Consider the following 11634-nt stretch of genomic DNA (forward strand, 5'->3'; position numbering starts at 1 on the left):
TGCTTCTCACTATTTCAAGTTCTGAATAACCAGTTCTAAATTCCATTTTAGAACAATTTCCAGTTCTGAGATACTTTACAGAAACAGTTCTGAGTCACATTATAGACTAACCAGTTGTAAATCCCATTATACTTCATACAATTACTAGTTCTGAGTTACTTTGCAGAAAACGCTCTGAAACACTGAACGAAACTTTCACTTTTCAACCCAGTGTTTCAGATGTTTTACAGAAACAGACACTATATGGTTTCCAAGTGCTATGGTTCACTTTAAACAGTTTTACTGAGAAATGGTAGAGTATAAAATAGTGCAAGATAATATTAACAGGTCATTTCAATGCAATGATTCAGAAAAGATTAATTTTGCTAAGTGGTCCGGCCGATAACAACAAAATTTCCTCTCGCTCTTTTGCCTGTCACAGGTCTAATACTTGAAGGAAACACAAAACAAAATAATGAAAATAATATTTAAACATTTTAATATCCCTTTAAAGGTAACTGAGTTTTAACATTTAAAATATAATTCGGTATATTTTTATTTTTATATAATTACATTTCCACCCCCCCCCCCCAAAAATTACACCATTCTATAAATTATTTGTCGGCATACTTGCAATACCTTCGCGGCCCACCAGGGGGCCACGGCCCACATGTTGAGAATAACGACTGTAAACTGACCGTAGGTGTGACTGTGAGTGTGAATGGTTGTCTGTCTATTTGTGTTGGCCCTGCGATGACCTGGCGTACTGTCCAGGGTGAACCCCGCCTCTCGACTGAAGGCAGCTGGGATAGGCTCCAGCTCTCGCCCCCCCCCCCCCCCACACACACACACAGACACTTAACTTTTTATATTTATTTCTTTATTTTCACCTTCAACAACTAAACTTCACACTTCACTTTTTTTAGCATAGTAATGTGTAATATCTGTGGCAACCGTTGTGGTCTACTGAAGCCTTTCGTTGGCACCTACCGTTTAAAGACATCGAAGGCTTTGGAATTTACTGTTTTATTTTATTCCGCTGAACAAAATCTGGTAAGAAAGAGCCTGCCACACTCATTATTCTTGTTCCAAATAATTTATAGGATTCAGGACTTTTTTCCTGCAGGTGTTCACAAGCAGCTCATGGGGCCCCCCCTACACACCCTGCGTACATATATGTTCTTTTTCCAGAAGAAAAAGAAGATAAAAAGACAGATAGTTTTACAGGCAGCCAACAGGGGATTTAGAGGATAAACAAATTATTGAAATCTGTGAATTGATTGACAATTGTAAACCATGAATTTGCAGTCAAAGCCTGCCAGGGGACAACCCAGGGGACAGCACCCCCCCCCCCCCCTCCCCCAGAGCGCTGTGTAGCTCTGTAGCCCTCCGTCGGAGGGCTTGCCCGCCTCCTGAAAAGTGAACTACGGCAGCTGTATAAATCACTCGGCTGCTTGACCGTGCGCGGCGGACATGGCAGGTTGGGGAGCTTTCTTCGTGTCTCTCCTCAACTACAAGACTGAGAAGTACGTCATCGCTGAGAACAGGAGAATCGGAATATTGTTCAGGCTCTACCAGCTGGCCGTGCTGGGGTACATCATAGGGTGAGGCGTTTTGCATGACCCCGTTTCTCACTGACTAACCTTTTAGAAAGTGATTCATAAAGTTAAAAATAGTTGGTTGTGTGTGTGTGTGTCGCTTTGTTAAAGTTGCAGCGTGTGTGTGTGTGTGTGCGTGCGCGCGCTCGGTTGAACAAGTAAACTGTTAAGAGATGTCTTTGAGTAATGAATGACAGTGCGTCGCAGAGACACACGAGGTTATCCTATTGCACCACCCTGCTTGGTGATGATGTCACGTCGGTGTATGAAAACAGAGTAGGTGCCAGGAACAGTTATTGTGACGGTCTGTACTACTGCCGCTATATTTGCTTCATCCTACAGTCAAAAATCAAAGACGTTTGTGAATAAAATATATTATTGTGAAAGTTTTGTTGGTGAATACAAAAGTTTAGCTTGCGGTTCACCTGAATCTCTTGGATTATTGGCGTCTCTGAGACGCCAATAATCCAAGAGATTCAGGTGAAGTGTTTCTTTTAGGGATCTGTATAAATACTCCTAGACTGTGTTACATCTTTCTGTGTGAGAGACTGTACCGCAGCAGACAAAACTGTTGGATTTGCGAATACAAGTTTTGGTTCAAAGAAATACTTACAATGACACCTAATGACCTAATAATAGATATCGGAGTTAAGGGAACATGATGAGCTGATACGGTGAGCAGCTGCAGCAGCAGACTCAGCATGGCTCTATGTGTCGAGTATCTTATGGAGAGCTGTACTAATTTCATTGCCGTTCCACTTGGTAGACATTAGTGCATTTTGCATCCGGTGAGGTTAGCATGCTTGGACGTGTGTGTGTGTAGTTCCGTAGATGTTATTATGTGACACAGCACACACTCAACCATTAACATTTCTCCTTTTGTCTGATAATTGCTTGTGAAAGCCCCCACTGACAGTTACAATGTGTGCTGACAGTCTCAATATTAAAACAGGCTGCTACGCTGACTGTCACACCGCACACACACAAGCATGCACGCAGGCACACGTGCTGACATCAAAACGTGATGTTCAAATACTGCTATTTAGTGTGTAACCCATTTCACAGGTGGGTGTTTGTGGTTAAGAAAGGGTACCAGGAGAGAGAGGAGACCATCCAGTCTTCTGTCATCACCAAGCTCAAAGGTGTTACCCTGACCAACAGCTCTGAGACTGGGCTTCGCCTCTGGAGCGCTGAGGACTACGTCATACCTCCAAATGTATTTATGTGAATGTGTATCTACAGTTTGTGTAAACACTGAAGGCAATCTCAGAGCACAGAGGAAAACTAAGGATCTGCAACTGTGCTCCTGTCAGGAGAGATTACCATTGCATGCCTTCATTAGCTTCGTCTGTCTTCACAGATTTCGCTTAATTGAACTTCTCCAGAGTGTAATTTATTTAACCTTTTGCTTTCCATCTTATTTCCTGGACCTAATTGTATTTTGTAGGGTGAGCAGGTGTTTTTCATAGTAACAAATTACATAGAGACCCCCAATCAGAGGCTGGGGTTCTGTGCTGAGGTGAGTACACAGATGAAGATTGGTCTCATCAGCTCATTTTGAACACATCCTGAAGAGCCCAACTCGCAACAGGAGATATTTTCAAATACAGCAATGTTTATTTTGTTTCAGAGTGTCAAGGTACCAAACGGACGATGTCTAAGTGATGAAGACTGCGTTGAGGGAGAGACTGTAATTGCTGGTCATGGTGAGCTTGTATTGCTCTTGTGAAATGTAAAAACCGTCAATAACAAGTTTACGTATTCATCTGTGGGTTGAGGGTGGGTATCCGCCTGTATTTCTCAGCAGTGAAGACACCATTAATCCTCACCGAATCCCTAACTCGGTCTGCAGAAATGCAGCCCCGTGCTTGCAAGGAACCTCCACTATTCTTTGCTATTACATGCAGACACTGACTGCTCTCCAGCCCTTCATCGAACAAACTGCCTTCTGCTACAGTCAGATATTTAAAATTTTGACTAATCAGTCCAGCACAACCAGTGCCATTTTTTTGCACCCCAGATGCGTATTTGAGTTGCTTGGCCTCGTTTCCACAACAGCCGTACGTCTCCTGTGGACAGTATGTTGGTGTACCTGGGTCCCACTGGTTTCTGCTAGTTCTGAGCTGATGGCACTGATGCACAACTTCCCATTTCTAATGTGTTTTTAATCTCCTGCACTAAATTTCCTTGGCTGACCACTGCTTCTGCTTCCACTGCGGTCTTAAATGTTTCCCATTTTGTTGTGCTTCTTCAAGAGAGTGTGAACAGCACATCTTGAAACCCCAGTCTGCTTCAAAATCTTTGCCTGGATGCAGTTAAATACCCTGTGTCTCGTTGCTGTACTGTCATGGTGTATGATCTTTGACATGAAACTGTCACGTCCCCTTAGGAGCAGACTCGGTTAGCTAACCCCAACCCATATATATATATATATATATATATATATATATATATATATATATATATACATACATACTATGTGTACTTTATATTCCACAAACTAAACACAAATAATAATCAGAACGAGCAAACATAATAGGGCCTGAGCCTGACGGTACTTCAGAATGGCTCAGGCCATTCCTTAACAGGAATAAGTGGAAGAAAATGGATGGATGGATGGAATTTAGAGCACTAGTTATTATTTTGTCTTCGACAATAGATTTTATATGTGAATCACTAATGTAAATGTGAAGTCACCATGTATCACAAAATACCGGTAATCACATTTTTATTCATTTATAATGATAAGTTTCAATAAAAATAATAATTATATATATTTTCTCATACAACAATACACACAATATAAGTGCTTTAGGGTTTTATTTCTAAATCTTCTTTCTCCATCAGGAATCAAGACTGGCTTGTGCAGAAATGATACTGGGACCTGCGAGATTCAGGCTTGGTGTCCTGTTGAATACAACGAGAGACCTGCGTGAGAATCCCCCCCCCCCCCCCCCCCCAGAGCAGAACTTAGTGCTTCTACGTTCACATTTTTCAGTTCCCTCACAAGGAGCAATAAACTCCACAGGTTCTTTGATGACATCTTGCAGCTTCTCTGTATGTCTTTTTCCTCTCCAGAGAGCCTTTACTGAGCGAAGCTGAAAACTTCACCATCTACATTAAGAATTTCATCAGGTTTCCAAAGTTTGAATTCTCCAAGTAAGTGGCTTGAAGTGGTGCTGACTGGTGGTGCTACTCTGGTTTCGGGGCATCATAACACAGATCGCCGAGTGAGTCTAATGATACGCATGCCCCAATGGCTGCTTTAAATATCTTAGGGTACAGAGGGCCCTCTATTTATACCAGCCTGTGCATTGCACACAGCGAGGCAGTGAAACAGTCATCTGAGACGTCCTTGACAGCGGGCCTTGGCCTGGACAGTTGTCAGATGAGACAGGGGGCCAGCACACAGCCATGCTCTTTCAAGTCCACAAGTCATGGCTAATTTCTAAGACATGATCTCGTTCTAATCACCAGACATCTCTCTCATCTTTCCTCACTATTCTTGATATGTTTTGGGTTAATTGGGCTTGTAGGTAATACAAATCCCTGTTAATAGGTGCTACTTGAAAAGGCTGGCAACGCTCTGTGTCTCACAGTTACTGAGCAAGGCTCTGAGCTTCAAACCAGAGTGTGTCAGGATGGATGCACAGATAGGCACTATACTGTGTATGCTGCTGTTGGTGAGTGGAAAACTTTTCTGAAATTTCATAGTTTTGTGCTCACCATAAGCTTTTTGGAGCTCGCCGGAAAATTTTCACCTGCTCACTGGAGGAGAATCTTTCTGGCACTCATTAGAAACACTCTCATACTGAGTTTCCAGAAAATGCGAGAGTGTTTGCGCTAAACACAACAATCTTTCAATTTTTTCCCCATGTTCTTATAGGAGTTCTGATCTTTGGATCCTAGCCGATAAATTTCTTTTTCAATTTAACAAGAAAGCCCCAAATTGTGAGTCAATATAAGGTATGATGATGTTTGAAGCAGGCAGCACGGTGGTGCAGTGATGAGCACTGTCGCCTCACAGCAAGAAGGTTCTGGGTTCGAGTCCGGGCTCCTGCCTGGATCTTTCTGTGTGGAGTCTGCATGTTCTCCCTGTTCCTGCGTGGGTTCTCTCTGGTACTCCAGCTTCCTCACTCGAAAGCTGCTGGGATAGGCTGCAGCGACCCTGAACAGGATAAGCAGACGAAAATGGATGAATGGATGATGTTTGAATCATATTCTGTGTCAAGGCATAGAGCTGAATCAGGAAAGTGGCTGTTTTTGGAATGCAGTGTGTTAGCTTTAGTGTAGTTTTTTTGTAAGATGCAAAGGGAAAAAGGTCAAAGTCAGGATGTGGCAAGTTTGTGTGTCTGTCACATAACTGAGTGATCTCCTACACCTCAGTGGAGGTTTATGTCTGTTCTGTGGCTCTTGCTTAAAGGGTTCATTTAAGAAATGAGACAATTCTTGGAAATCTAGTGCACGTTTGTCCTGACTGCTGTCTTGACCTCGTAGGTCCAATGTCCTTGAAACCTCAGGTGACGGCTACTTGAAGAGATGTTCCTACGACAGAGAGAAGCATCCCTACTGCCCCATCTTCCGCCTTGGAGATCTGGTCAGCTGGACTGGACATGATTTCCAGGACATGGCTGGGAAGGTGACCATTTGACAATTATGTGACACTGTGTGGGAGATATTATGGGGCCTGGCTTCCTCTCAGTCATTTGATAATGTTCCATAATTGATTTGCTTTTGCTGATAGTGTTTACGGTTAAAAATGTAAAATGTCAGTTTCTTCAGTTTCTGTGAAATCATTGCATTTTTACTAATGACAAGCAAACAGCATGCAATGTACCAAGTGTTCATTCAGGTGGCAGGATGAGCTATTTGACAGATTTTTGGTTGATCCATGTTTTTCATATTTCATAATATGAAATGATGAGGTGATGACATTGTAAAAGGTCAAAGTTCAACTTCAGTGTCACATCATGATGTTCGGAAAAACTCCCCACAGTGACATACTTCACCAAAAGTACATTTTTTTCATTAAAGTACTCAAATATATTCGTCTTAAGCTCATGAACGTCACTAGAATGCAGAGAGAGCCAGACACATATATTTAGCTAGAAGCTAATAGCGTCCCATGGCTACCAACTACAAACAACAGAAAATATGTCCAAAAATATCAGCTTACAAACTTACACTCACATTGTTTAGTATGAGGGTGGCACGGTGGTGCAGTGGTCAGCACCGACGCCTCACAGCAAGAAGGTTCCAGATTTGAGCCCCGGCTTGAGCACGGGATCTTTCTGTGTGGAGTCTCCATGTTCTCCCTGTTCCTGCGTGGGTTCTCTCTGGTACTCCAGCTTCCTCCCACAGTCCAAAGACATCAAGAGGGGACGAGGCTGATTGATACTCTAAATTGACTGTAGGTATGACTGTGAGAGTGAATGGTTGTCTGTCTCTATGTGTTGGCCCTGGGATGGACTGGTGACCTGTCCAGGGTGAGCCCCACCTCACGCCTGAAGGCTGCTGGGATTTGCTCCAGCCTCCCCACCCCACAACCTTCAACAGGATAAATGGTAGAAAATGGATGATGGATGGATGTTCAGTATGATCCACATCTTCTTTATCCAGTCATATGCTCAGTAATCTGCAAACAGTTGAGCCAAAAATGATCTAACTATAACACTGCTGGTTTAACACTCGTTCATGGCAGCATCATTGAACTTCCATCCATCCATTGAACCACCTGTTCAATCTCTCCTATTTGTAGAGAACCAGCCATGCCTGTGTTTCACCTCGTTTCACAGCGTCTCATCTTACGTTATTGATCCCATGATGCACAGTCAGAGGTGTAGGCGGGGTCACGCTATTTGAGACACTGCAGTGGTCGTGGTTTCCTTGGTGATTTAAATATTTTCTAAATATTTAGCTTTACACTCTGCAATACATTTAGATTTACATTTAACATTTAGATTTAACTTTTATTTTTTACATATGAACATATTTTTGACAATTACACATAACATGTTGTTTTACATGATTTTCTGTCTCAAATGTGAGGAAAATGAGCTAAATGTTGAAAATATATCAGTTCAATTGTAACCGAATTTTTACATTCGGCACTCCATAGGTGGCCTAGCTAAATATACGTGTCTGACTCTTTCTTCATTCTGAAGGCACAAAGAAGTAATGCAGCACTGACAGAAGTCTTTGTGAAGTCAAGGCTCATATTTGAGGGTACTCAAATAATCAGGACTACGTTGTACACAAGTCCAGATTTGGCTCTCAATCATTGGGTGATGTCATGTAACTCCCTAACGTACATAACCTAACCTTATAGCGTCTGTTTTGGTGCATCAGGGTGGGTCCCTTGGTGTTCAAATCGAGTGGAACTGTGATTTGGATAAAGACCATTCACAGTGTAACCCACAATATAACTTCATCCGATTAGACTTGAACAACTCAGTGACATCAGGATACAATTTCAGGTACGTTCCGTCAGAATGCCACCTCCATTCCATGTCTCATCTTTCACTCTCCTCTCTTACACTTTATAATTTTATTCCCTTCCAGATACGCCAGGTATTACATGGATGAAAATGGTACAAACTACCGCACATTGTATAAAGTTTATGGGATTCGCTTCGATATAATGACCAACGGCCAGGTACATCAATGACATCAGCAATTGGTGCAAGTAAAGAACATTTATTTTATGGTACTGATGGCCTGTTTTGGTGTTCTCAGGCTGGCAAATTCAGCATTGTTCCCACAATAATTGCCATTGGTTCAGGAGTTGCTCTACTGGGTATAGTGAGTAACCTACTTGCTATTGTTGATGATGTGTCAGTTAGTAATTAGTGTGTGATTACTGTCACGCCAAGAAGGTCATGAACCATAACCAGAAGCAAAATCGATCCTTCTCAGCCGCTGAAAAAAACCAAAAACGTTTTCTTTCTTTCAGGGGGCGTTTGTCTGTGATATGATTCTGCTGTACATGATGAACACAAGCTCCTTTTATCGTGAGAGGAAGTTTGAAATCATCAACTTCAAGTATGACACAGAGTAGCTTTCTTGTCACATTGTAATCCATGATTATGTAATTCATTGGATTGTCTCTACTGTATGTACCAGGAGAGAGCGGAACAAATCCAAGGATGAGAAGGCAGTTCAGCGAGAGAGGAAATCCAGGAAATCAGCCGCAAACAAAGAGGCTGCCAACTCCATCAAAAGGCAGGAGGATGTTGAAGCAGCCATTGCGGCGTCTGCTCCCGCTGCAGAGAGCCAACCAACCATGGAGAAACGGGGTCCAACCATCCCACGCAACACAGGACAGCGATACTCTGCTGTTCTCTCTCCACAAGGAGCGGAGCCAAAGCATCACATCACTTTCTCCCCTCTCTATTAAAATTTGCAAGCAGAGCAAGTGGTCTTGATTAGTTTGAAGGGGATGGAACTACAAGTCAGGCTGATACTCAGCTCTCACATGCTGCTTGAGTGACATCTGACTGAAGATGTCAGTCCAGACAAGTGTCATGTAGTGTGTACCTGGGCCAGGACGCTGATGTAGACATATGCAGCAAGGCAGTTTTCAGGTGCTGGTTCAGACTTCCAGTTTGTGGAGCTAACATCAGGTCCATAAATGATACAGAAGTACCATCATCATGCTGAGTAAGTTTGGCGTACTTGCTCCAGGTAAACTATCCAACATTTACGAAGTATTCATTGCATGCTGTCATGTCATGTCAACAGAGAGGGAAAAACTGTCACCCATTCCAAATGTATATGAATTTATTTGTTCTTGAAGGCTCGAGGGCTGAAACAACATACAAGTCAATTTTACCATCTTTGAAGTCTCCCATCGGTGGTTAGCGCCTCACTACAACTCTTGCTGAGTGCACTTTCCTGCTTAACATCCTTGCATCCCCAAATAGGAATCATTTTTGGCTGTTGATCAGACAAAACATTTTAATTTCATAAACAAAGGTAGCAAATAGCAGCAAAAATCCCAGAGGTGATAAATTCATCACGACTTAAGTGTGTGGTGAATGTGGCTCTAGAACTCTTCATAAAACATCACGATTGCTCTGATAGGAAGTTGCTTAAGGAAAACTGAATTGATTATTCCAGTGCCAACCTTTTATGACAACAGCACATCTTTGTTGGGTCTCCATGACAGAAATAATTTTGCTGGCATGAAATAATTGTTTAAAACTCCTCTTACAGAGGTACAGAAAAATGTGTGAAAGGTCTTAAAACAGCTTTGTAGTGGGAAACAATGTTAAGCACGTGTCTGTGCTGCTGTATGTAACTATGCCGTGGCTACATCAAACTAAGAACTGGCTCTTGGAAAATGTGAATGCAGTGTGTTTCTGTGATACACTGGTGATGTACTGGTTTTAATGAAGTGCATGAACTCTTCCACCTGTCCCCTTGTCTGTAAGTTTAATTTCTTCATTGTTGAAAATAAATTATAGAGCTCATGAGTGTCCCCTAACTGATCAATAATGTAGGCAAACAAGTTTTACAAAGGGATTTATTCTGATCAGGAATCGTATTTTACTACAACTGACGCAACAACTCTCTAAAGCAGTTCTAAACCTGGAACTGACAGGGTACAGGTTCAACATAATGACAGTCAATGGTCAAGGAGGAGTACTCTTTCTCTATTTTATCAGGTCATAATGAAAAATAACCAAAACTCAATCTACAAACAGCAGTGCAGACATTATTGGTTTATTAAGCTTTAGTTAAGGATATATCAGGTTATGTGTCATATTAGTAAACATGCACCATTCCGTAGAGGAAAGTCCAAAATAGGACGTAAGTGAAAAGACCACCGACCAGGCCCCCGGTAAAGAGCAGCCTCCGAGATTTAAAACATTTGTTCCATCGCCGTCCAGCCTTGAGTATGAGCAGCAAAGACAGTAGAAATGAGGAGAGGAAATAAAAAATGAAGCCATAGAGTCCCGTCAGGCCCAGGATGCCAGCTGTGGCTCCAGACAGAGCTGATACAGAGGTGCGGCAGTAGTCCAGCACTGCGGCGTTGCCCCTCACAGCAACTTCACTGATGAAATGAGGCCCCTCACGCTTGGCTACAACTGCTGCCATGTTGGCTCACTTAGTCTTTTCACAGGAAGCTGCTGGAGAAATGCAGACACGTTTACCTCATTAGATGCATACATCAGCTCAAAGTTAACTAAGCAAAGTTCTGAAAAGCATATTCTATATTTGACAGCATAGTCTACTACTTAGTAGATTTTAACTCCTATATTACATAATAGCAACTATGATATCATTTCAGTGCTTGATATACAACATCTCTTTTATATGACATTTTGTGACCCAAGTCTATATAACGAGGCTAAGATTAGAGTTCTTGCACTTGTGTTAAAAATCTGGACAGGCTTAATTTGGACGTCAGTATGTCTGAAAAACTACTTCGGTAATGAAACGCAAAATCAGGACAGCTGATTGGCCCTGATACATCATAAGCCCTCGAACATTAACGACAGAGGATGCATAGCTATTGATTAACATCGTTGTCTTTGCTTTTGCGAGACCACAATAAAGCAATATGACGAGCTACAAATGGGAAGGTGCAAGCAAACACAACCAGGGGGATCTTGGATCAATCTAGATTTTCTTCAATGTAACTCTTTACAGCTAAACAGCACATTGAAGTGTGCAATTTTGTTATCCTCGGCTAGCGCAGCCATGCTAATGCTGTTAGCTCTCCAAGCTAGCTCGCAAACGCAAATTAGGTTCTCACCAGAATTCCACGCAGTCTTTTCGGCTCCTGACAGCGCGTTTACAAACACATTCTTTGATTAAAAAAAATTCTAGTCAGATATCTGATAGTTCTGACGAATACCAGTGGATATGACGAGGAAACACCACATTTATTCTAGTTCAGACGACAGCCCTTCCTCAGAATCGGCCATGCTCAAAGCGGTGCATTGTGGGTAAGATGTTGTCATTTCAATGGAGTCGACCTTGTGATGCATTCACTTGCAAAGACAGTAGGATATATAACATTCATAATAGGAAAACCCCACATACCCTTAGG

General features: G+C 42.2%; 2 protein-coding genes across 3 annotated transcripts; one reads left to right on the forward strand and one right to left on the reverse strand.

Annotated features, from left to right (window-relative positions):
* The first annotated feature begins 1358 nt into the window (after positions 1-1358).
* On the forward strand, positions 1359-10051 carry p2rx5 (purinergic receptor P2X, ligand-gated ion channel, 5). The gene is made up of 12 exons (XM_086226598.1): positions 1359-1583; positions 2643-2793; positions 3025-3096; positions 3208-3283; positions 4425-4509; positions 4656-4736; positions 6075-6216; positions 7926-8053; positions 8139-8232; positions 8313-8378; positions 8530-8618; positions 8700-10051. Exons 1-12 carry the CDS (start codon positions 1453-1455, stop codon positions 8971-8973), a joined length of 1389 nt encoding a protein of 462 aa, XP_086082724.1. The 5' UTR covers positions 1359-1452; the 3' UTR covers positions 8974-10051.
* Positions 9403-11540, reverse strand: emc6 (ER membrane protein complex subunit 6). Of its 2 annotated transcripts, none has more exons than XM_086226605.1 (2): positions 11338-11540; positions 9403-10705 (listed from the first exon to the last, which is right to left on the reverse strand). In XM_086226605.1, exon 2 carries the CDS (start codon positions 10674-10676, stop codon positions 10344-10346), a length of 333 nt encoding a protein of 110 aa, XP_086082731.1. In that variant the 5' UTR covers positions 10677-10705; positions 11338-11540; the 3' UTR covers positions 9403-10343. The 2 variants fall into 2 exon arrangements, with proteins under 2 accessions (XP_086082731.1, XP_086082730.1); XM_086226604.1 differs by having other exon boundaries at positions 9405-10708.
* Between the last annotated feature and the right edge of the window lie 94 nt (positions 11541-11634).

This window comes from Aulostomus chinensis, chromosome 15 (assembly GCF_037954235.1).
Source record: "Aulostomus chinensis isolate RoL2024-O1b breed Wild chromosome 15, RoL_Achi_v1.0, whole genome shotgun sequence".
In the NCBI taxonomy this organism is placed as follows: Eukaryota; Metazoa; Chordata; class Actinopteri; order Syngnathiformes; family Aulostomidae; genus Aulostomus; species Aulostomus chinensis.